The sequence below is a fragment of the Piliocolobus tephrosceles genome, chromosome 18, assembly GCF_002776525.5.
Source record: "Piliocolobus tephrosceles isolate RC106 chromosome 18, ASM277652v3, whole genome shotgun sequence".
Classification (NCBI taxonomy): Eukaryota; Metazoa; Chordata; class Mammalia; order Primates; family Cercopithecidae; genus Piliocolobus; species Piliocolobus tephrosceles.
Genome location: NC_045451.1, coordinates 9645140 through 9672076, shown reverse-complemented (window position 1 = coordinate 9672076; position 26937 = coordinate 9645140). Strand labels below are relative to the sequence as shown.

At 40.5% G+C, this 26937-nt stretch overlaps 1 protein-coding gene across 9 annotated transcripts in view; it reads right to left on the bottom strand.

Moving 5' to 3' along the window:
• Positions 1 to 26937, bottom strand: part of CD226 (CD226 molecule) — a 128947-nt gene that overhangs the window by 36631 nt on the left and 65379 nt on the right. For all 9 annotated transcript variants that reach the window (XM_023224182.1, XM_023224187.1, XM_023224186.1 and 6 more), the window contains 2 exons: positions 26153 to 26497; positions 3387 to 3486 (listed from right to left, as the gene is read on the bottom strand). In XM_023224182.1, coding sequence (XP_023079950.1) covers positions 3387 to 3486; positions 26153 to 26497 — 445 coding nt within the window. The remainder of the gene's footprint in view (positions 1 to 3386; positions 3487 to 26152; positions 26498 to 26937) is intronic.

Below are 26937 nucleotides of genomic sequence, written 5' to 3'. Positions count from 1 at the left end.
GGGTGGAGGGTGGAGGGTGCAGGGTGGAGGGTGGAGGGTGCAGGGTGCAGGGTGGAGGGTGCAGGGTGGAGGGTGGAGGGTGGGAGGAGGGAGAGGAAAATAACTGTTGGGTATGAGGCTTAATACGTGGGTGATGAAATAATCTATACAACAAACCCCATGACACATGTTTACCTAGCTAACCAACCTGCACATCCTGCACATGTATCCCTGAACTTAAAATAAATGTTAAGAAAATAAAAATGAAAATAAAAAAATAAAGAGAGTAAACATATCACAATTAGATTTATGTTGACCAGCCATTCTGGTTTGCCTGGGACTAAGGAGTTTCCCAAGACGAGAGATTTTCAATGCCAAAACCCAGAGAGCCCCGAAAACTAAGGCTCCCTATTTGTTAATGCCAATATTCACAAGGAATGTAAAAATAAGTATCTAACATTTTTCTCCCTAAATATTAAATTTCTTCCCACAATCTGGTACACATCTATAGAACATACTTTGGCTCCTTTGTTTTTGTTTGTTTGAGACAGAGTCTTACTCTGTTACCCAGGCTGGAGTGCAGTGGTGCAATCTTGGCTCACGGCAGCCTCCACCTCCCGGGTTCAGGTGATTCTCCTGCCTCAGCCTCCTGAGTAACTGAGACTACAGACAACCACGACCACGCCCAGCTAATTTTTGTAGTTTTAGTAGAGCTGGGGTTTCACCATTTGGCCCAGGCTGGTCTCAAACTCCTGATCTCAAATTATCCACCCACCTCATCCTCCCAAAGTGCTGGGATTACAGGCGTGAGCCACCACGCCTGGCTGTGTTTTGTCTCCTTTCACACTTGCCAATGCGAGGCCCTTTCCCTAGCCATGTTCACTTAGTTGTGTTACTGTTGCTATCTCCGCATGAAAACAGCACACACCAGGAGCAGAGAAACTGCTGCCAATTCCTCCAACACACAGGCTACCAGGCGCTGAGTGTGAAGAATTCAGTTTTGTTCAGAGACACTGTCTGATTGATGTTGGCTTCTATCCAAGTCAATACATCTGAAGCTGCAGGATTTTTTTTAAACAGTCAGTAAAACAGAGTTCAGAAGGTCATTGTTGGAGCCCTTGGGTCATCTTTCAAAGCATTTCCATTGGAAATCACAAGCACAAACTGATACTAGTGACAAGGTAGAAAGAACAAGTGCTTTTCCCTTGTGGTGTGCATCTATGATTGCAAATTCAAGTCCACTAATCTCCTTTTATCACATTTAACCAAGTGGGACAATATATTCTACCGTTCAATTTAGCTATTCATGTAAAAGTGATGCATTTTCATGAAGCAAAATCTATCACGTCCAACATCTGTGTCCCTGTGGAGGTTTGTCACCACTTGCTGTCCCTTGGTCACATTGCCCGGTTCCCGGGTGCTCCCTCTGCCATCTCTGCCCCCAGGATGTTTCCCATTGCCACGGTGAAACAGTGGAGGAGTCCGTGGTGCTACTAACACCTCCGTTCCTTACCTCAATTTGCTAATTTCTGTTCAGGGAAAGACTTAAGGGCAATGTATGATGGGGAAAAAGGTATAATGACCTGATCTCCTGTTTCAGTTTAATGAGACAAATGTTTATTGAGCATTCATTATTTGGACAGATTAGTGCTAAATGCTATCAAATGCTAAGAAATGAATAAAACACACACTCTGCCATTATGAAGGGACGGCAAGCATGAAAGTGATTAAAATACAAAGCGGGATGTGAGGAGTAGCAGAGACGTACACGATGATTCCAGATGGTGACATCATGTCTATTTGCAGGGACGGAGAAGAGTGCAGAGCCCACAGAGGGGACAGGTGTTTCACACCTTGAATGATACACAGGAAAGCAGCCAAACGTGGGGAAACAGCATTTTGGTAGCAAACCAGATGGGGAGAGCGTTGGGTGTGCTTCAGTTTTCACAAAATTTATCAACATCAGGGAGAATAAATAAAGTAGAAAGTGTGAATAAAAATTAGACTTCAGTCAGAATGTAGGGCAACTTCAATGACAGGGTTAATGAGTTTTAACATTATTCTGGTAGCAGTGGGAAGATAATCAAAGATATTGAACAGGAAGATGACATGCCAACCCAGCTTTCAGAAGAAGAACCAGGAAAACTGGATGGGTTAGAGAAAGAGGCTATAGCTGAGAGCAGGTTGGAGACATTACCAAAATCAGAGAGCAGTGATGACAGCTGCTAAAGAACCAGAGGTCAAGGATGAAGAGACAAGATGGAGAGGCCTACTGGAAATCCTATTAACAAGGCGTGTGTGTGTGTGTGTGTGTGTGTGTGTGTGTGGTGTGTGGTGTATTTGGTAACATTACTGAAGGAGGGGAGTGCAGAGGGACATATTCACTTACCCAGCAAACATATATTAAGTGTCTTGATATGCCAGACATGCAAAATAGAGACATCAAAAGTGTGGTCCCTTCCTCCCTTAAGAAGATAACACTTTAGCTGTAATATATTATAAGGAATAATTTCAACCTGCTATGATTACAGCAAAGATATGTAACAAATACCTACACAGGTGAGTTGATAAGCACAGGAGAGCTAGAAGGGGAAGAAAAACTCAGCCAAGAATATCCTAGAAAATGCCCAACTGTGCTACAATACAGTAAAAGATTTTTTTTATTTTTTAATTTTTGTTATTGACAGGGTCTTGCTATGTTGCCTAGGCTGGACTTGAACTCTTAGGCTCAAGCAATCCTCCAGCCTCAGCCTCCTGAGTAGCTGGAACTTCAGGCATATATCACTGTGACCAGTCAATAAAAAATAAAAAGAAATTTAGTATAGGCCAAATGGCTCCCTGCTCTCTCTGAGGCAGCGCCCTCCAATTCCTTCTTCTCAGTAATTTTTAAGCACTTAGGTTTCTTGGTTCTGAGAATATACAACTACTTGAAATTATGCTGTTTGCTTATTGGGATGTGAGCTTCATTATGTCTTGTTCACTGCTGTGCACAATAAATATTTGATAAATGAATAAATGAAGGCTTTATCACTGTTAAACCTTGTTCTTCCCTTCTCAGAATCTGTATCCATCTCACGCTGTATCATCCATGCACACACACACCACCCCCTCACTGACAGCTTTTTCCTTGGAGGAGGAGGAAGACGGGGCAGGACAAAGAGCAGAGGTATCAGGCAGAAAATAAAAGGGGCAGACCACCAGCTTCTACTAACTAACAGATGAACTATTCCAGCTCTCCCTGTAACATTACCACAGCTACTTCTCCCCCTTGGTGTTAGAACAGTGCTCACAAAAATATATATGTGATTGCTGAGACAGCTTGACAAATTACTGGGTTATTAATAGAGAACCTCTAACGTCGGAACTACTCACGCTGAGTAAGATTCAGGATAAGTTGCACTACTCACCTGTTAAGGAAAATGACAATGATGGTGGTAATTGAGATAACAAACAACAATAAAACTGTCCCTCCAGCCACAAAGCGGGTATATTGGTTATCGGTTTTACCTAGGAGAAAAAAATATATATATATTGTAGGAATTAGGAATTCAGCCAAAGGCAGTAAAAAGTAAGGCAGGAAAATAAAGAAAAGAGACATTAATTATTAAGTAACAAAAACAAAGAATCCAACAAAAGAAATAGAATGAGCTACAGGAAAAAGAGAATTTTTCTTTTAGAGTCTCCTAAATATTTCTAACTCCTAATAGATTTGTATTTGTTTCTTGATTAAGCTGAGTTTTACACCTTAAGAAGAACAAAAATATAAAGAGCATGCGTTTGCCAAAGACCTCATTCAAATAAGCTGCCAGTCATATACACAAAATCTTTTGTAGAAAAAATAACTATTAAAATAGTAAATAGGCCAGGTGCAGTGGCTCAGGCCTGTAATTGCGGAGGTTTGGGACAGCGGATCACTTGAGGCCAGGAGTTCGAGACCAGCATGGGCAATATGGTGAAACCCTGTCTCTACTAAAAATACAAAAAATTATCCCAGTGCGGTGGCATACACCTATAATCCCAGCTACTCAGTAGGCTGAGGTACAAGACTCATTTGAACCCTGGAGGCAGGGTTGCAGTGAGCTGAGATCACGCCACTGCACTCCAGCCTGGGCAACAGTGAGAGACCCTGTCTAAAAATAAATAAAATAGTAAATACACAAAGATTCTCTTTAATGCCTGAGATATTAAGTACATTCCACATACAACAGAATATAACTTTGATGTTTATAAGCATAATTTTAAAAATAGATATTTTCTATTCAATTCGGTAATGAGGGGAAAAAAATCAGAAAAAGAAAAAAATGTTACTCCAACTCAATGTCTGAAAATGTACCATGGTCCAGTCATCTGAAATTCTCATCCGAAACCTTTCACAATTCAACTAACCGACTCCAGCAAATTCCTTACTGTGTATGTGTCTCTTCATCTGTCAACTGACGGCAATGGCAGCAGCCCTAATTACATCACAGAATTGTGATGAGACTCTGATGAGTCAATATTCACAAGAACAATCAACTGCGATTAGAGAAATGTCCCCTCTGGAGTGTGAGGCCAGTGAGGTCAGAGAACATTTTATCTTTTTGTTACATCCTTCTGCCCACAACACACCTCTCACCCCGCAACCCACAGAGCATGTTGTGAGCGCCTCCCACAGAGAAGAATCCCACCAACACCTGCTGCTGGGAATGGGATTGAATTGAAACCCAATGGTCTTTGTTGCTGTCTCTCTTTGGGAAAGCGAACCTGTCAGTCACCCCACCGTTAGGATGGGGCCAGGCTCTGAAACAGCAGCACACTTTTCCTTCCTCCTGAAATCAAAGCTTGAATGTTTGTACTGTGACACCCAGGCTGTCTGGAATCCTACTGCATCCTGAAAACCACGCCTGTCAACCAATTCTTCCCCATCTTTTCCCCAGATAATTTCTTCTCACTTTATCCACTACTTAGCTGCATTTTTTTCATAAGAATTCAAAGACCCACTTATTCTTTTACAAACTTTACTGCAAAGGGAAACTAAGACAAATAAGCAAACATTTTATTTTTAAACTTTTTAAACCTAGATTCCACAAATAAGTGAAGTCATGCAAAATTTTTTCTTTTTGTGTCTGGCTTATTTCACTTAGCATAATGTCCTCAAGATTTATCCACCTTGTCACACATGACAGGATTTCCTTGTGTTTCAAAGGGTTAATAGTACTCCACTGTGTCTATGTACCACATTTTCTTTATCCATTCATCTGTTGATGGACATCTAGGTTGCATCCACATCTTGACTATTGTAGACAATGATGCAATACATACACGGTGCAGGTATTCCTTCAAGATACTGATTTCATTTTCTTTTTTCCTTTGTATGTAATACCCATCAGAAGGATTGTTGGTTCATACGAGTTTATTTTTCATATTTTTTTGAGATGGAATTTCGTTCTTGTTACCCAGGCTGGAATGCAGTGGCGCAATCTTGGCTCACTGCAAGCTCCTCCTCGCAGGTTCAAGCGATTCTTGCACCTCCGCCTCCGAGTAGCTGGGATTACAGGAGTCTGCCACCAAGCCCAGCTAATTTTTCTATTTTTATAGAGATGAGATTTCACCATGTTGGCCAGGCTGGTCTCAAACTCCTGACCTCAGGTGATCCACCTGTCTTGGCCAAAATGCTGGAATTACAGGCACGAGTCACCGCACCCAGCCTATTTTTAAGTTCTTGAGGAACCTACAACCTGTACCAATAATGGCTGTACCCATTTACATTCCCGCAAACAGTGTACAAGGGTTCCCGTTCCTCCACATCCTCACCAACACTTGCTATCTCTTGTCTTTTTGATAACAGCCATTCTAACAGGGGTGAGGTGAGAGCTCACTGTGGTTTTGATTTGCATGTCCCTGATGACTAGTAATGTTGAGCACCTTTCCATATACCTATTGGTCAGTGTTATGGCTTTGGAAAAACGTCTATTTTTGCCCACTTTTAAATTGGGTTGTTCTTTTGCTATGAAATCCTGCCGTTTGTGACAGCATGGATGAATTTGGAGGACATTATGCTAAGTGAAATAAGCCAGACATAGAAGGACAAATACTGTACAATCTCACCTGTATGTGGAATCTAAAAAAGTCAAATTTATAGAAGCAGGGAATAGAACAGTGGTTCCCAGGAGGTGGAGGTGCAGAAAACAGGGAGACTTTGGTTAAAGGGTACCAACTTGTGGTTATAATGGGAACCTACTGTACAGAATGGAGGGTGATACATGAGTTAATTAATTGTGGTAATTATTGCACCATGTTTATATACATCAAATAATCACATTGCATGCCCTGAATATATTCAATCTTTATTTGACAGTTGATTATTTTTTTAAAAATTTTAAAGCAATTGTTTTCTGTGGGCTTTTTTTATATTTTCCAGATTTTCTAGATGATGTGTTCCTTTTGTGATCGGGAAAATACAGTACAAAAAATTTAAAGATCTGCATGCTTAAAAAAGAAGATTTTATCAAATCTTAGTGGTTAAAGTACAGGATGTAGAGATCTTTCTTTAAGGAATAGATTCAGAATACTTAATAATTAAAATGGTTTTCTTTATTAAGGTCTAATTTATATGCATTTAACAGTATAATCTGCTTGAAAGTACCACCCCTTGTGAGACACTGTTCAATTATAAATCCAAATTTCAGATGCATTGTTTCATACGAAATATGTTACCTATTTGTAACCTCTTTGTAGTAATGTTTGACCTCTTGGATGAAATCCATTTATTCACTCGGTCTTTAAACACAAAGTATTTCACGGTGTACTGTATGCCTGGTACTATAAACAAAGTGATAGGTAAAAACAAACTTGGCACCTGTGTAGAAAAAAATTCTCAAATTGTGTTTTTCCTCTGCTCTCACACTGCCACAGAAATCATCAACAGATTTCTGTGACTAAACATGTGGGTGGTTTTCCGGTTTTCCCCACACACCAAGTAACGGACACCAGCTGAGTGTCTGCCAATTCAATTCTGACACGATCTACCTAAGGATGGTATCAGATCCCACAGGTTCGGGGCTCAGTCCCAGAGACATCACCCCCCCCACCCCCATTGCCAACCCTGCCCTTCAGACACCAATTGCGAGTCCAGGCCTCTAGAATTTTTTTTTTTTTTTTTTTTTTTTTTTTTTTTTTTGAGACAGGGTCTCGCTCTGTCACCCAGGTTGGAGTGCAGTGGCAGGATCTCAGCTCACTGCAATCTCCGCCTCCCAGGTTCAAGTGATTCTGCCTCAGCCCCCCAAGTAGCTGAGATTACAGGTGCCTGCCACTATGTCCAGCTAATTTTTGTATTTTTAGTAGAGACGGGGTTTCACCATGTTAGCTAGACTGGTCTCGAACTCCTCACCTAAGATGATCTGCCCTCCTTGGCCTCCCAAAGTGCTGGGATTAGAGGTGTGAGCCACCGCACCTAGCCCCAGGCCCCTAGAACTTCTGACCGATGGGCTTCAAGCTGGGGTTCCCAAGACCCCTTTCTCAGGTTTGGTTAACATGGTGGAGCCACTTACAGAGCTCAAGAAAACACATTTGTCAGTTTAATATCAAGGATATTGCAAGGGATATAGGTGAAGAGATTGGTAGGGCGAGGCACGTGTAAAGGGGCACAGAACTCCCATGCCCTCTCTGTCCACGCTGCCCTGTAGGAGGCTCCATGCGTTCAGCTGTCCAGAAACTCTCAAACCCCATCCTCTTGGGTTTTTATGGAGGCTTCATTACGTAGGTATGACTGACAACCCTGTAGAAATGGGATTGGGCAAAAAGCATATCATCTAAACCCAGCAAGGCCTGTCCAGACTTTAGGTATGGGGTGGGATCCTCTCTGGAATGAGGGTCTTTTGACCCATATTCAGTTTGGAGTCTTACCTTGGTCAGGAGAAAGGACGGGAGAAGGTCAGAGAGAGTTTCTGTTTCCTGAGGCTGAAAGTGTCCCAACATTATAACAAGGACCATGGGAGTTTTGAGCCAGGACCCGTGGACGAAAACTTACAGATCTGCATATCCTAATACCACAATACCCAATTTAGTGGAACATATATTGTTTCGAAAACTCCTAGACAATGTAAAAATAGTTTGCGAAAAAGGATTTTTTCCTAAGAAATAAAGGTGAAATAAAGCACGGGGTCAGGTAGAGATTCAATCCAGAGACATTCCAATCTAAAGTGGCCCAGGCTGTAGCTGACATGGCTTCTCGCTCCGCTCCCTGCCCTGCCTGCCGCTTCCACATGAATGACCACCAGCTTAGAACAAGGCTGGGGTAAACTTGCACCTTGCTGGGCCCTGTATGGCTGGGGAAAATAAAAAGGAAAAGCAAATGGGTACGGATGCTTCAGGAGTTAATCAATAGTTCATAACATTTACTTTTTTAAGTTTTGCTAATAGATCTCAGATTGAGTAATGTTAGCCCTGAAGCCCTTCTCCTTAAAAAAGAATTATTATTTCCAGAAGCCATTTCTCTGCTAACTTTTTTCACTTATATCTCAATGCTGTGTTGATTCATAGGAGGACAAAAGTGTCTTGAACCATAAAACCATTATTTTTCCTTCCATCACGAAAGATAAATACCGTTAAAACAATTTAAAGCAAGTCAGTGAAATATATAAATGAATAATTTACTCCAGGATTGTGACCCTCTAGGCTACGTTTCTGGCAATGACAAGTATTTACGGCTGAGTTATAAACTCTTAGAAAAGGCTCATGATAGAAATATTGCCAGTCCCTTCCCTCAGAATTCGGCAGGCAAGAGCGGCCATTAAAGTCTATAGTTTATCCTCTATTAGGGCTGGGGTGGAGTTAGGGAGTGAAGAAACCAAGTCACTTAGAACCTAAATAACTGGGCCAAAGAACACGCCAGGGAAAACCCACAGATCCTGACTGTCCAACATCCAGCATTATGCTGGAAAATGCAAATTAAAACCGCAATGAGAGACCACCTCACACCTGAGGCTTTTCTCAAAAAGATGAAAGATAACAAGTGGTTTTCTCCGCCATCATGGTGTGTGTGGTTGACTCCATTCCTCGCCATGTCTTCTCATAAGACTTTCGGGGCCAAGCAATTCCTGGCCAAGAAACAAAAGCAAAATCATCCCGTTCCTCAGTGGACTCAGATGAAAGCTGGTAATAAAACCAGGTACAGGTCCAAAATGGAGCCACTGAAGAAGGACCAAGCCAGGTTTATACGGAATTGTACGTGAGATGGCACGCAGGTTTACGCTGTGTCAAGGTCATGATCATGTCGCCATATCGAGCTGTAAATGTCACTAATGTCTCGACAGTCGAACATGTTTTATTGGGAATATGTTTTTTATCTTTGTTTATATGCTCTGCACTAGTACGTAGGTTCAGTAATACATATGTAAGAACTTTCGTTTCAGAAAAAGAAAAAGGAAAGAAAGGAAAGAAAGAGAAAGGATAGAGAGAAGAAAGGAGAGGAATGGAGAGGAAAAGGAAGGAAGGAAGGAAGGGAGGGAGGGAGGGAGGGGAAAGAGAAAGGAAGAAAGAAAGAGAGAAAGAAAGAAAGAGAGAGAGAGAGAAAGGAAGGAAGGAAGGAGGGAAGGAGGGGAAAGAGGAAGTAAGGAAAGAGAAAGAAAGAAAGAAAGAAAGAAAGAAAGAAAGAAAGAAAGAAAGAAAGAAAGAAAGAAAGAAAGAAAGAAAGAAAGAAAGAAAGAAAGAAAGAAAAGAAAAGAAAAGAAAGAAAGGGAGAAAGAAAGGAGCAGGAAGGGAGGGAGGGAGGGGAAAGAGAAAGGAAGTAAGGAAAGAGAAAGAAAGAAAGAGAGAAACAAAGAGGAAGGAAGGAAGGAGGGAGGGAGGGAGGGGAAAAAGAAAGGAAGTAAGGAAAGAGAAAGAAAGAAAAAAAGAAAAAAGAAAGAGAAAGAAAGGAAGGAAGGAAGGAAGAAGGGAGGGAGGAAGGAAGGAAGGAAGGAAAGAAAGAAAGAAAGAAAAAGAAAGAAAGAAAGAAAGAAAGAAAGAAAGAAAGAAAGAAAGAAAGAAAGAAAGAAGGAAAAAGGAAAGAAGGACGGAAGGAAAGAAAGAAAGGGGAAGAAAGAGAGTTGACAAGGGTATGGAGAAGAGAGAACCCTTGCATACTGTTGACAGACAACAAATACAACATAATCTCACTTAAATATGGAACCTAAAAAAATTAATGTCTTAGAAGTAGAAAGTAGAATGATGGTTACCAGAGGCTGTACAGGAGTATGGGGAGGAGATAATACGAGCTGTTGGTCACAGAGTACAAAATTTCAGATACACAAAGGGAATAAGTTTTAAGACTTTTTTTTTTTTTTTTTTTTTTTTTGAGACAGAGTCTTGCTCCGTCACCCAGGTTGGAGTGCGGTGGCACAATCTCAGCTCACTGCATCCTCTGCCTCCCGGGTTCAAGCAATTCTTCTGCCTCAGCCTCAGTAGCTGGCACTGCAGGCACCCGCCATGACACCCAGCTAATTTTTGTATTTTAGTAGAGATGGGGTTTCACTATGTTGGCCAGGCTGGTCTCAAACTCCTGACCTCAAGTGATCCACCCGCCTCGGCCTCCCAAAGTGCTGGAATTACAGGAGTGAGCCACCACACCCGGACAAGTTTTGAGATTTATCATACAGCAGAGTGACTATAGTGAATAATAATGTATACTTAAAAATAAACAAGAGTAAATTTCAAATGTCTCACCGTAGAAATCATAGGTAAATGAGGTGATGGATATGTTAATTGGCTTGATTTAATCACCCCACATTGTACACACATATCAAAATATCACAGTGTACCCCAAAAATATACACAAATATTATTTGTCAACTAAAAATAATATTCATTTAATTTTCTTTTTTAGATTTTTAAAAAAAGAAACTGAAATATTAGACCTTGTTTTGTGTACAGATGGACCATAAATAGTGAGTTCACACAGAGCAGATGTGGGTGAGCTGACAGATTCTGCATTATTAGGTCATTCCAAGTTTTGACTTTCTAATAATGTAGACAAATATTCAACCTCTGTCCCTCTTTAGACACTGGTTTATTGAAAACACAGAGATTAAGGAGAAAAGCCTTGGGGCCTACTCCTGTCTTCTAATTATTTTCCCTGGAAGACCTCACATAGGACACTTAATGTTTCAAACAGTTTTTTTGGCAACTGTATAATGACGATAAAATTAACCACAAGGGTAGCTATGAGATTTAAATCAAGCATGTAGAGGTGCTTTCAACATTTTAAGCTCCAAACAATTTAAGTTATTAATCGTGCATATTACATATGCATTTATATTTCATGTAGACACATTCCAAATGAGGGTTAAACAGATAACTTGTTTCTATTTTTTTCTTGTTGAGATGTCACACTGAAGTAGTTGTGCACAGCACAGCATGCTTTGTCCTGCAGCTGGACTCCCCTTCCTGGGGAAAGGCACAGGTACTGTTGATAAACATCTATAAAATAACTGCTGCCTTGGCAGACCACCGGAAATAATAGCAGCTCAAAGTGTGTTGAACTTTCCTGTATGCCTGAAATACGCATCACGTGGATGTTGGTATGGTAATATTATTCCAAGTTTTCAAAGGTCAACTTTCTTTGTCCACATAAATCAGTTTTATACTCCGTATTTCAGAAACCTTTCCCTCTTTTATAGCAAGAAAGTCCTGGAGTGTAAATTATTTTCACAGAATTAAAGGGCCATGGCTTCAACGTCTAATCCTTCTTCTGAGTAAACAGCAACTAGTCTTCCTCAAAATAAAAGTATTATCAGGTTTTAGCTAAGAAATATATGACCCAGATAATTTAAATGATTTTCCTGTCATTATAGAGCAAACCAACGAGGGAAGCAAGTTTCCCACCTGATGTACAAATTTTGCCTCAATTTGCCTCTCTTGATGGCTAATATAGCAAAATTTGTATATCAGCTGGGAAACTTTCTTTATATTGAAAATACTTGTTCCAAATAGTTTAAACACTTTAAAGGTGTCAGGCCTCTGAACCCGAGCCAAGCCATCTCATCCCCTGTGACTTGCACGTATATGCCCAGATGGCCTGAAGTAACTGAAGAATCACAAAAGAAGTGCAAATGCCCTGCCTCGCCTTAACCAATGACATTCCACCGCAAAAGAAGTGAAAATGGCCGGTCCTTGCCTTAAGCGATGATATTATGTTGTGAAATTCCTTTTCCTGGCTCGTCCTGGCTCAAAAAGCTCCCGCACTGAGCACCTTGTAACCCCAACTCCTGCCCGCCAGAGAACAACTCTCCTTTGACTATAGTTTTCCTTTACCTACCCCAATCCTATAAAATGGCCCCACCCTTATCTCCCTTCGCTGACTCTCTTTTCGGACTCAGCCCACCTGCACCCAGGTGAAATAAATAGCCACGTTGCTCACACAAAGCCTGTTTTGTGGTCTCTTCACACGGATGCACATGACAAAAGGTTTATGTCAGTTGACATCTTTATGCCCTAAGATAGCTTGTGTGTACATTTTACCTACACAATATAGAATGACTACATTAGCTACTTTTTCTGGCACCAGAATGTAGCATCATTCAGTACTGTGGGCCATAAGTTCTCTACAGTGACTGGTGAATGGCAAGGGTATTTAAGTCAGCACATGAGAACAAAGAGATGGGAACATCAAATTGACACATTTATTGAGAAAAATGTTACGGCTGACTCTTTTGTATTAGATGTCTCATATTTTTACCCAAATATTTTTGAGTTTTATACTTCTTGCACATTTACCTCAATTTTTATGAAGACATTATTTAAGGGAGACTATATAGATACGTCAAAGGTCAGACTGTCAAGAGTCGCACATATCTTGCTCACTGTCTTAGTGAATTAGTGTGCAGAAAAGAGTTCATGTAGCAGGCCTGGATTCTAAGTAATCCTCCTGCCTGAGCCTCCCAAGTAGCTGGGACCACAGGCACATGCCACCACGCCCAGCTAATATTTTTTTTAATTTTTTGTAAAACAAGATCTCGCTATGTTGCTCAGGCTGTTGTTGAACTCTAGACCTCAAGCAACCTCCTGCCTTGGCCTCCCAAAGCGCTGGGATTACAGGCAGGAGCCACGCCTGGCTCCGAGGGATTACTATGGATACTTGACTCTGAGTCAAAGCCTAGCCAAGACTGTTTCCGTTCAGTTTTATTTCTAGTACTCTTGTATTCATGTTTGTGAACATGTCTTGATTGAAATCAGGATACAGAAATTAAATACCAAGTCCATAAAAAAGAAAATGAAGGAGATGCAACAAGTTCTCTGCTCAGATAAGCATAGCAGTGAGACATTCATGTAGATACTGTCACCTTTGGCTCAGAAAGTGTCTCTTGGGAATCTGGCTTCCTGTTATAACAGAAGTTATTTTACTTTAAAACTGTTTTTTATAACAATAAAATACTAGAAAAAATGGCAAAAACAATAGACTGTGGAATATTGAGGGAAACAAATGAGGTAGGTGATGCTTTGTAGTGAATGAGGAGACCAAATTCAAACAAACAAACGTACAAGAGTATAATGGCACAAGGTAATTTAAAGTGGGGATGAGCCGGGCGCGGTGGCTCAAGCCTGTAATCCCAGCACTTTGGGAGGCCGAGACGGGGGGATCACGAGGTCAGGAGATCGAGACCATCCTGGCTAACGCAGTGAAACCCCGTATCTACTAAAAATACAAAAAACTAGCCGGGGGAGATGGCAGGCGCCTGTAATCCCAGCTACTCTGGAGGCTGAGGCAGGAGAATGGCGTAAACCCGGGAGGCGGGGCTTGCAGTGAGCTGAGATCCGGCCACTGCACTCCAGCCTGGGTGACAGAGCGAGACTCCGTCTCAAAAATAAATAAATAAATAAAATAAATAAAGTGGGGATGAACCATCTTGTTCCTCATTATAGCCCACCACATAGAGCAAAGTACAAGACTAGGTGCTCAGCGGACACCAGGACAGCCACACGATGGTTATATCTACTATCCTCTGTTTAGTAAGGCAAAGAAATATGCTATCCAGCTTCTAATTCTTTCCATCTAAATATGATAATTTTAAAACTTGATACATAAAAGGAATAAGCGTTACTAAACTTAGAAGATTCATGTATATAAAATATCTCATTACTTATTGCCTACAGAAATAAGGCCTATTGTGTATGTAAACTGTGTTTCAAATAAAACAAGTATGAGAATGCATATGTTCTTTTAACAATATAATAGAAATATCATCTTAAAATGAGCCATCAAAATTAAAAGGCAGCCAACATGCTATTTCACAGCTGTGTTCAGGCTGCCCCCTCCCCAGGATCTGGGATTTGCTGGAAGGACACACAGCACTCAGCCTGCAGCCACGCCCACAGCTCAGCCACGCCCACAGCTTAAGGATCCGAAGCAAATCAGCAAAGGGATAGGCTGCCTGAGCAAAGTCAGAAGGACTGGCTGATATCCCCGAAGAAAGGCAGGTATTTAGCATAAACCACATGGAATGTATAAAGAGTTTAGACAGAATAAGCCACCCCATCAGTTAGAGAATGGTGGAAAGCCTCCAAAAATCCAAGTTCCCTCATGCCCACAGAGAGCCAACCTTTCAGGCCGGCCGGCCTAAGGACTGTAGTCCTAGGCCTGGATGACAGAGCAAGCCCCTGTCTCTAAAACAAAACAATACAAATGACCACATGTGAGCCTTGTGGAATATCACCCTGATTCCTAGGCCTGGGGACAAGTCCCAGGAATCCACGTGTTTCAGCAAGCACACCACATGATCCTGATGTTGGTGTTCCACAGAATGGCATTGAGAAACACTGCTCTGCTCTGGGAAGCACCCTCCAGGCGAGCTCCAGCAGCCGAGCCCCAGCCTGCCTGTGGATTTTTCCTCCCTCCTTTCTTAGGGTATTGACTTTAGAAAACTTGTAATATTGGCAGTTCTGTGTCTCTTTGAAAGATATGCACATCTTTTTAACAGCCAGAAAAGCCTCTTGTCAGCTTTTGATGGAGAAATGTCTTTCTCAAGGACCTGGGAGCCATCCCTTTGAAATGTAACCATCAAGGAAGACAGCTCCCAATCTCTACCCTCGCAATCTCTGAGAGGGTAGAAAACTAACTACCACGAGCACCTCACTCAAGGTGCAAAAGTACCTCCTGTCATAAACATGTGAGAAGTTTGTTTTTCCTTTGGATAAAGCCAATTGTTAGCTAACACATACAGTCACCCCCAATTACCAGTTGAATCTAGGATGAAGCGTGTGTGACAAATGTTTGACAAGCCCTCTTCCTCGAAGACTAGTTATCATTCATCTTTAGAGCATGTGTGTAATGGGTTGTATCTACCTGGCTGTATGAGAGAGTGAGATTTCTTTGTCTTTGCAATCTCTTAGGAGGTTGCCGGTAACGTGCATCACATTCTGATTTAGTGCTTATTCAATAACAAAATTAATTTGTTTTCTACCTTTGCGGAGCAGTTTTCTGGGTAGGGAGGAGATTTTGTTTCTAATTATATTTCTCCAGCACATTTTTATTATTACTGTTGTTTAATCAGGTATAACTCTACATTACAGTGTTACCATTATGCTTATCCTCAGGAAATAGGAAATCTTCCAAATGCTGTAGTGAAATCAAGATGAACAGCCTGGTGTCTGCAGGTTGCAACAAGACACACAATAGGCATACCATACCATTTAAATACATTATGCATTTAGCTGTACAATATAAACTACATAAACATGAGAGAACATATGTGTTCGGAATGTTTTAATATGGAAAATAAACTTTTGTTTTCGGGGGGAAGATTTTAGAGGTGAAGCCCTCGCTGTCGCTAAGGAAGGAGGGACTAGTATTCTGATTACTCCAGCTCTGGTTTCAAGAAGCCATTACGGTCTGAGTACAAGAGAAGAGAGCAGGATTTGAGAGGAAGAGAAGAAGAGAGAAGCCTCAGAAGGAGGAAGGAAGGGTGTGCTTGGGAACTTTTAGCAGATTCCTGGCAAGTTGTTCAAGGGAGTGGGCTTTACCACACAGGAGGAGTCCAGTGGGCGGATGTGGTGAGGCCATGAGGACAGGTGCTTTGCAGTGGCCAGAAGCTGTGCCTGTGAGACCTGAGCCATCACCAGGTCTCCTTTGCCCAGAGGCTACTCCTAAAGTTCCCCTAATCTGTTCCTGGTGTGGATTTGACTTCACCAGCAATCAGCACCTCCGCTCCAGGCCTTCACGCCTGCTACCTGATTGTGCCTGTCCCTCATGGCATTGTGTGAACAGCCTACCTCACTGTGACTCCATGAAGTGCACAAGCCCCTGCAAGGAAGACAGGAAGGTAGAGGAGAACTGCCCCCCATAGCACTGGAGTCAGCCAAAGGACCCCGAGCTGAAATAAAATAGTGGGAGACCACACCCCCCCCCCCACACTTCTTTGCCTAAACGTGCTCTAGAAGTTGGTTCAGCCTGAAACCTATCACTTGTATAAACCTCTTTTAGAAGGACGCTCTGCAGCTCCACTGTCACCAGTTTCTGCTGTGACGAGTCTCCTGATGAGAGTAGTTTTTCTCTTCCACTTTGAGCAGAAAAGTAGTGCTGGGGCCACAAATAGGAACTCTGAAGCCAGTCACCCTGGATCTGAATTCCTGCCCCTCTGCTTATCAGCTACCAAGCCTGAGATAAGTCTCGTCAACTCGCCACGTCTCGCTCTCCACAGACGTCAAATGTGGGTAGTCAGGCTGCTGTGACAAGTGAATCAGTAATTACGAATAAATTCTCAGAACAGCCACTGGCACACATAGAGACATGATATGTGTGTTTATCATATAGCGGCCAAGACAAAGCCCTTTTTGTGACACACAATTTTTAGAACAGTTACCTATAACTTTTTCTTTGAGTCCTTAGAAAACTTCAAAATGTGACCAGGTGCAGTGGCTCACGTCTGCAATCCCAGCACTTTGGGAGGCTGAGGTGGCCAGATCACCTGAGGTCAGGAGTTCGAGACCAGACTGACCAATGTGATGAAACTCCATCTCTACTAAAAATACAAAAATTAGCTGGGCATGGTGGCAGGTGCCTATAATCCCAGCTGCTCGGGAGGCTGAGGCAGAAGAATCGCTTGAACCCAGGAGACGGAGGTTACAGTGAGCTGAGCTCGTGCTGCAAGCCTGGGCAGCAGAGTGAGACCCTGTCTCAAAAAAATAAAATAAAATAAAAATGATTTTTTTAAAAAAGGAAACTTGAAAATGCAAACTATATAGCATTTACAAAGACCTATATCTAAAGGTGATACCTTTTCAGAATATGAAATTCAGCAAGCATTAGGCTGAATATTTACCTCCAAATAGTCTATTCAATTTTAAACCATTTTATGAAAAAAATTCACTAAGTGCTCTACAAAACATGAAAGCCTGTGCCTGGCTATAAGAAATAATAACTCTAGGAATAATTTCAAAATCTACCGCTTTATGCTCTAGAGTTTAATTACCCATCTCATCTCTCTTTTTTAAAAAGAGCCAATAATTTAAAAAGGAATTACATGATTAGATTTCAAAACTGATACCTTTATTTGCTGGATTAGGAAGAGAAAACAGTCAATATAAAAGCAAAAGGATTTGTTTGGATTAAAATATTTGGGATTTGGCATATGTGCATATGGTAAGTGTGGTTATAAAATTCCCCATACAATCATGTGTATTTGTTGAGTGTTTACCATATGGTAGGTTGAAAAATAAACTTGTTACTCCTCCTAACAAATATTCATAGATATCTCAGTTCATACACTACACACAAATACACACACACACACACACAAATTAAAAGAGTGAATAATCAATGCTAATGCTCCCCATAAGATGTGAAAAACTGAAGACACAATGACATCAGGATAACTATACTTGGTGAGCCCATATTTTTATGTATAAACTTCCTTCCCATGGGTTCATTTACACATTACATCCCACAGAAAATACCCCACCCTTTGTTAATGAAATCTTCTCAACTCAACATCTACTTTTTATTTTGCCCATGTCCATCACCATCACAATAAGGTTTCTTTTTCGTTTCACTCACTGTCCAACATAGCTAAAGCCATTTTCACTTTTCACCAATCCAACTGAGAGCATTAACATTTCAACTTGACACCTGTGAAATCATCTCTCCCTGAGAGTTAATTAATTAAACTGCCACTCGTATCTAAAGGATTGTGAACACCATGGCCTACCTTTGAGTTCTACCAAAGTTAAAAACATTGAATTAATCCTGGAAATGAATTTGAGAGTACTCAATGAAGATTGCAAAATATTTATTTTATAAAAGTTGTACCAAAAAAACTTATATTCCTCTGTCGAATAAATGCATTTTTAAAATCCCTGCATCATTTTAGTATAAATAATAACTTAAAGATACAAATTGGGGTTCAAAGATATACCTCTACTTAGGACAGATCTGTGTTTATTCTTCATTTTCTGTCCTCTTAAACAACATAGTCCTCCACAAACCTAGTACATCGCCTTTGAATATTTATCAGGAGCCTTGTCAGTAATGTTTGAAATACTTCAGATGACGTTCAAAGTGATCAACTGATTAAGTTGTAACACTTAAATCAGAATTTCTATTAAGAATGAAATACTAATAATCTTATAAGAACTTTTTTTACATTTTAAGTAATTTTCTACTTGCCTTTGGAGAAATCTTTGCACAATCATTTATGTTCAGTTTCTAATAAGGCTCTAAGAGACAACCTCAAGCTGTTCACAATTCCCAGGTGGTTTTAGAATGTAAATTCCATATGTGACAATAAAGTATAAATGGTTATTTCACAGTCAGAGTCATTTGAAAGTCTCAAATAAATGTGGCCATGCATTGACTATTTTTTTCCTCTTTTTTTTTTTTTTTTTTTTTTTTTGAGACAGGTCTGGCTCTGTTGCCCAGGCTGCAGTGCAATGGTGCAGTCATAGCTCATTACAGCCACTAATTCTTGAGCTCAAGGGATTCTACTGCCTCAGCCTCCCAAAGCACCATGTGTGAATTTTAAGTGGGAAGAAAATCAGTACATTTGTCTAATTTTGAATCTCTACTTGTAGTCTACGTTCCCAGGTAGAGAAAAACTTTATGAAAAGAGTTGAAAATTCAATCTGAGGATAAAGGTCCACCTGTAGAACAGCAGTTCCTAGGATCAACTGCTTTCTAATTCTACAGACTTCCATTGTTTATAGTGGCGTACTGTTAGAACTTGCTTTATGTACATGAGGTAGCAATATACAGTCAACAAAGTTCTTCATATAATAGCATCACCAAATAAATTCAGCGTGTGACCTTTTAGAGTTTCATTCCCTCTGACAATAACTTATCACTATTCTTCAATTCAATATCTTACTTATCTATACAAATATAGTATGTATCAAAAATGACTGCAGGCAAACATTCTAGGTTTTTGTGTGTTCAAAAAATGAATAGATTAATAGTAGGGCTTACAAAACAAATTAACTGACCGGTTGCATTTTTTTGAATGCAATATATCATTTTAAAAATGATCTGGGCAGAGGTAATGATAAAGTAAAGATTCAATGACATAATAGCCATGATTGAGTAATCAACTCACTTGTGATGCTGGAAACTATGTTTCATCTGGATACCCAGTTTCACTGAGAAAGCTAAATTGGGCTGAAAATTGTGGTTGATCTGTTTCAGTAGAGGCTATTTTAGCTTGTGAGCAGTGACACGGTGCTCTGGGATTCTGGTCGTGTGGCTCCATCATACAAGTTAACTGTCATGGACATTTTACTTTCCATGTAGGTAAAGATAATAAAAGGCTGAGGTTCACCACACAATGTCATGGAAAGGGACATATCCGTCAGCCCAGTGCACACCAGCTCAGACAGTCCTCATGTCTACAAGCTTCATATCCATTCTAAATTCATAGGAGTGGGACAGAAGGTTCTGGATTAATGGAATCCTTAAAAAAAAAACTGTCTTGTCTACAACCTAAAACTCTTCTGGAATCCAAATGGACTAGGAGCAAATTGGTTGGTTTTTGACAGAAATAAAAGGCCAAGAAAATAAGCAAAATTTATTTCCTTTCTTCAATAATGTTATAATCCAACTCAGGAGCACAGAGTCTCGAAGTCAGTAACCTTCCCCAAGCCATCTACAGGCAAGATTTATAATCTGTGTAAATAAGATGTATCATCTACATAGGATGTATTTATGACTTACAGCACTCTATTCCCCCATCCTTCCTCCTTGTCAATCTTATACCTCACATCTTCCCAGAAGAAATATCTGGGAAGATTCTCTTAGCTTTGGCACTATGATTTCCTAGTGAATACTTTGTAATCTTAATTTACTAACCCCATTCTTCTATTCAGATGACCAGCAATTATGTGCCACTTATACTAAAAATTCAAAATAAGAAAATGAAAGTTAAAAAAGTAAATAGCCCCATCTGAAAGTTAGATATGTAAACAAGAGTTCATGAAAGTTTTTTTCTCCAAACATTGCAGTTGATCTTTTGAAAGTTCAGTGTCTTTGATCAACAATCAGTAAACCTGAAAGGTTAAATGTTGAAGAAAAAGTCTGGAAAGAAAAGAGGTAGAAAGCTTAAAATTAAAATGGACACAGACCCTACTAGAATGAATAGAAACATTAACATAATCAGTCAAGAACACTTACTGGGCATATTCTGAAAAGACGCTTTGACAACTTTAAGGATATGCCATAATCCTTAATCTCAATTAATTTCTGATAACAAGATTTTGCAACATTACAAATAGATGCAGGCCAGGCATGGTAGTTCACACTACCAATCCCAGCACTTTAGGAGGCTGAGGCAGGGGGATTTCTTGAGCCCAGGACCATCCTTGAAACCCAAAAATACTAAATACCAAAAATACAAAAATTAGCCAGTCTCATAACCCAGTCTCAAAAAATAAACAGATAAATACCAATAGATGCAGTTATTAAGCCACTCGAGGGTAGCAATTTTCAGACTACAAAAGTTTGAGAAATTCAAGATGCTTAATATTTCAATGACGGGGAAGCAGTTTGGTCTGATGTGGAAAAAACATAAAGACATTGAGACCTGGCTGAAACTCTATAGGAAAGAAAGTAAATGTGGTGGAAACTTAATCGGTCGGTTAGAAAAAGGAGAAAGTAGGAAAGTGTGAGTGTTTTGAGGCAGTGGAACGCACAAACTGAGATCCAAATCATGCTGTCAGAATCTCTCTCCCCAGTGTGGGACACCTTTGTGCCCAGCCTAGGTGGATCGGGGGCCCATGATCTATCACCGATGCCAGGACCGGGGGCTCCACAGATGAATTCTACCAAACTTTCTAGGAATTAATGCCAATCCTGGGTTTAGAAACAGTTCTACATTATCATGTGTAATCAATAAATGATTTCATTCTCTTGAAAAAAAAAAAAAAGAGACAGTTCTAAACTCAATGTATGAGACCAGCATCACCCTAATACTAAAACCAGATAAAGACACCACAAAAAAAAAAATAATAAAAAAAAAATAAAAAACACCTACAGGCTGACCTGGCATCCCTAATGAACACAGATGAAAAAATCCTCAACAAAATACTAGCAAACTCAATTCACTATCACATTAAATGGATTGTATATTCTAATCAAGTCTGATTTATCCCTGGGATGCCAAGATGGTTCAACATATGTAAATCAATCAATGTAATACACCGCATTAACAAAATGATATAAAAAGGTCACGTGATCATTACAATAGAGCATAGAAAGCATTTGACAAATTCAACACCTTTGTGTGATAAAAACTCTCAACAAATTAGGTACAGAAGGAATTTACCCCAACACAATAAAGCCATCTATGAAAAGCCCACAGCTAACATCATACTGAGTCATGTAAAACTGAGAACTTTTGCTCTAAGATCAGGAACAAGAGCAAGGTGGCCACTTTCAACACCTCCGCTCAACATAATACAAGAAGTCTTAATCAGAGCCATTAAACAAGAAAAAGAAAACAAAAGGCATTCAAATCAGAAAGGAAGAAGTAATATTATCTCTGTTTGCAGATGACATAATCATATATGCATAAAACCCTAAAAATGGCACAAAAAAACTAATAAATGAATTAAGAGGCAGGACACAAACTCAACATGTAAAAATCAGGGCCGGGCGCGGTGGCTCATGCCTGTAATCTTAGCACTTTGGGAGGCCGAGGCGGGTGGATCATGAGGTCAGGGGATCGAGACCATCCTGGCTAACACAGTGAAACCCCGTCTCTACTAAAAATACAAAAAATTAGCCGGGAGTGGTGGCGGCGCCTGTAGTCCCAGCTACTCAGGAGGCTGAGGCAGGAGAATGGCGGGAACCCGGGAGGCTGAGCTTGCAGTGAGCTGAGATCCGGCCACTGCACTCCGGCCTGGGCGACAGGGCGAGACTCCGTCTCAAAAAAAAAAAAAAAAAAGCAATAAACTTAACCAAAAATGTTAAAGACTTGCACACTGAAAATTATAAAGCAACTTATTCTTTCTTGATTATTGTTTTGCCATCTTTGCTCAAGAACTAATGGTGGCTTTGCTAGACAATTATATGAGATGAAGGTTTTCACTGTCATCACTTAATTTAGCCTACCTAGTTCTATATTAATATATAATTTAGACTCTCCGTACCAAACTAGTCATTTGACTACAGTCTCCCATGCACCATCTCCCCATTCCTCCTGCATATTTGGGGTTACTCTTCATAACCTGTTTCACCTCATTCTTCAGCTCTAATCATCAATGCCTCATTTGAACCTTGATGGTCCCGCCTGAGTGGTCTCATTGGTGGAAGATGACTGTACAAGGACATGAATAATTATACTTATCAACGGCAAACAGAAGTTTGTTCAATATTAGCCTCCTCCAGAAACTTTCTGCAAGAGCTGATTTTATTTCTTTTGTCTTCATTCTTTTCATAATCAGTAAGGTCAGTTTAAACAATAGTAGTCTACACATCATTTAGCTAATATTAAAAGATTTGACAAATTATTTTAGTGGCACCTAAAATACTTCTCTTATGACAGATGAAAATCCGGAGGATATTAAGGGACAAAAATAACTGTAGTCACTGTCAATAAACACACATTCCCCTGCGCTCTCCCTGCCCCACTTTCCTTGCCCTTCGGTCCCTGCAAGTTTCAAATTCAGAAAAGTCAGTCTGGAACTATTTCATTCTACATTTCAGGTCATAAGTGCAAAGGACAAGAGAAACCTATTTCTTTTCATTCAGCAAAGAAAGTCGATGGTAAATTTGAGTTCAGTTCTTGCTTCTGCTATTTTCTCCTCTGTTCAAAACCAATCAAGGCCTGGACACCTGACCTGCTGGTTGGCAGAGGTCCTCTGTTGAGTGAGCTGGTACTTGTCTGAAGATGAATGTAGGCAGGTAGGAGTCAGGGGAAGAGCCCCTCTCTGTGTGTTGTGTCCGTGAGTGTCTGTGTGTCTGTGTGTGTGTGTGTGTGTGTGCGTGTGTATGAATATAAGAGTCCTAAAAATCTCTCTTTTAGATCCAATGCTATGGGCTATAAAAGAAGTTGTTGAGAACTAACAAAAGTATGTACAGCAATTTATAAAATCTGCGACAATCACCTTTCCCTTGGCAGTTGAAATAAATTAAATCTGTTCCACATCTTATATCTGTCTCTCTGCTTTAATCTCCACATTGGTTTTTGACCAAAGAGCCTCAAGACTTGAAAGAATCAAATCGCACCAGAGAAAACACAAATGAACTGTTTTGCTTTGCATCTAAGTTTTTATATTCAATCTTTCACTTATAAAAATTGAAGAAAGGAATTAAACAGAAACATACAGTCAATGGCTGTCATCTTCTGTCAATGATAACTTTTGACTAATGGATACAAGGTCCAGTTGACATTCTTTCAATCTGTCAACTGAATGTCAAAAAGCCATTTGCAACTGTTCAAAACGCATGGACATTAACAATACTGGCCATTACATTTAGTCATCTGCATTTCATTGGCAGATTTTGACACTGTTTATAATTTACATACAAAGAAATAGTTTTGTGCAAGAAACTTAGTCATCTTTGGACAGATGAATGACATTTTTTACTAATTAGTAAGAGTTAAATAACCATATCTCCTAAAAATCTGTTACCCTCATTTTCTTTATAATTTAAGATGTTCACAATTACTATTTCAGTATAATAATGGACAAGATCTTATATGTGTTTGAAAATGATTCTTTATGACATTTTTCTGAATAAAACATTTTCTTGCCTTGGTCTCTAAAAAAAAAAAAAAAAAAGGTCAGTCTCTGTTTTCACTGTTTCCTTTCCTGAGAGTTTCAAAAAATACTTCCGTAATGCAAGGGTTTTTTAGGTAAGAAATATTTTCTGTCTGTGTCTGAAGGAACAGAGTCAACATTTAAATTCAGGAGTCTCTGCTAATTTTTCCTCCCCCAAATATTTCACCAACCACTCATCATTTTCATTAAATTCTAAGTTCAATGTATGTCTCACCACAGTTCCTACCCCTTTAAGAGGAACAAGGGAGGTTTGATGATTTGTTCCTGTATGAAAAGATGCTATCCCCTGAAAATGCTCTCTTTATTATACACAGAGCTATAGTGGAGGCTTTTGTTTATACAAAACCTTTTCTTCTTCATTTTCAACACAGGAAGAAGTATCAGTTTACAGTATGAGCAGAGTCTATAAACGGGCAGCCAAAGCCTGGCAAGCGTTGGCTCTACAAGTCTAACATAAGTCAAAGGTGAATGAACCGGCTGAAAGCACGTGGAAGGGAGGAGGGAGGGGAGAAAAGACAAGGGCAGGGGAGCGAGTGAAAGAAGGAAGGAAGGGCAGGAAAGATGGAAGAGAGAGAGGGAGAAAGGGAGGACACTGTAATACAGGCCTCTACACAGAACTCTGCATGGACCTCTGTATTTGTATTTCTGTAAATGAAAAAACAAAAATCACTGTTTCTCACAATGATACAAAGTGGTTCTAGGTGTTGTGGGGGCCGGAATCTTACACAATGTAGGGCTTCATTGTGACAAAAGAGACAAACGCCTAATATACAAATAGCACAGTGCCTTGGAAAGGGGCCTGCTCAGGTGGGTCGGTGGGAGGGGGGGAGGGAGGAAGGGAGGGGGAGAGGAGGGAGGGGAGGGGAGGGGAGGGGAGGGGAAGGGAAGAGAGGAAGGGAGGGGAGGGAGGAAGGAAACGAAGAAGGGAGAACAAAGTAAAAGGTAAAAATAAACTATTTTCTCTTCCTTGTCCCGACAGTGAGGAAGCTGGCCCAGGGAAGAGCTGGGAGAGCCTGGGATGGCCTTCCTCCCTCTCAACTGTAACACAGGCCTCTACACAGGCCTCTATATGGGCCTCTCTATAGAAGCACTTCTGTAAGTGAAAGAAATTACTTTTTCTCATATTCATGCAAAGTGGATCTAGGTTTTGCAGGTCCTGAAACACAATGCAGGGCTTCATTGTGACAAAAAAGACAAATGCCCAATATACAAATAGTGGGGTGCCTTGGAGGAGGCCTCCTCAGGCGGAAGTCCCAAAGGCCAATTTCACCAGCACAAAGATTATACTCAGTAATGGTCGCCAAATATCGAAGTCAGTGGTTCTTAGAGTGTGTCTCGGGGTCCCTGAGGATCCCCGTGTCCTTTTCAGGGATCTGCAAGGTCAAACCTATTTTCCTAGTAATATTAAGATGCAACATCAGTCTGTTTCTGCATCCACATCTGAAAAAGACTGAGAGAAAAAAAAGGCCCCAGTCTGGCAAACTGGCAACCGCATTCTCAAACGCCTGTTGAATTGCACTCAACGCAGCCCTAATTCAGCCACATCAACCCAGCACTGTCTTGTTATTGCTGGGGTACATGGGGATTCTAGTACCTTATCACCACGATCAAAAATGTTCACGTAATTGGGAAGATAGGAGTTCTACAGCTGAAACATGAAGGCTGGCAATACCATATGTTTTTCAGCCCTTTGCCTACTTCTTTTTAAGTTTCAGGATGGTGACAGATAAGAAAATTGGAAAGATTTTAATGCTGGATCTGAGATTGATGGATTCACAGGATAAATAAATACTAAATACTAGAATAATGGCCAGTTCACCTCAATTCAGCCATTTAAAAAAATGTTGAATATGCACATTAAATGAACATGTTTACCATAAATAAAAACAGAGACCAGCCCACAGGGTTGGCTTTTTCCATGTTTGACACTGGAAGATGTCTGGTGCTTACTCACCCTCGGCTACGGTCAATCTCATCACGAAGGTTTCGTTTTCTCCTGCACTGGCCTGCAAGTAGCAGCGGTAAAGCCCCGAGTCTGAGGCCGTGACGTCGGGGATGACGATGAAGCTCCACCTTCCGTGGCTGCAGTTGCTCACTATTTGTCGTGGGAACTTGGAGGTGAAATTTCTGCCGTGGACCAAGTCGCAGTAAGTTAAGAGGTCGATCTGACGGGGCTGGATCTTTTCCCACCTCACTTCCTGCACAGGCCACGTCATCTGAGGCTGACAGGTGAGTGTGATATTCTTTCCAGGTTCCGAGACAATGTGGCTATTTGGTGGCACGGCTGCCTCAAAACCGTCTGAAAAGAAGAAGTAAATGATTAGATCCAGGTTGTCAAATTTTGGGACACCCAAACCTAATCATGAAAATGATTGGTGACGTTACCTAACACAGTTTCTTCCATTGTGAATGACCTATTTATACCACATTTTTATAAGAGAAAGCATTTTTTTTTAAGTCCGGGAGATAAATAGAAAAGAGGATATGACTGTTCACACATAGCTCTGTAAGTGTTACTCAGTTACCCATGTAGTGAGAAACATAGCCAAAACCCCTGGTGCTTTTCTTGGTAGTGATCATATCAAGAGGCTGAATTTGACAAAGACACTGTTATGCAATAATGCTGGGCTGGCACCTCTGACATTGACCTAGAGTATCAAATGTTCAGGTTATAATCATTCTGGCTAAGATTTTGACAGTCATGGAAAAGATACCCAATCATTCTCACTGAATACACAC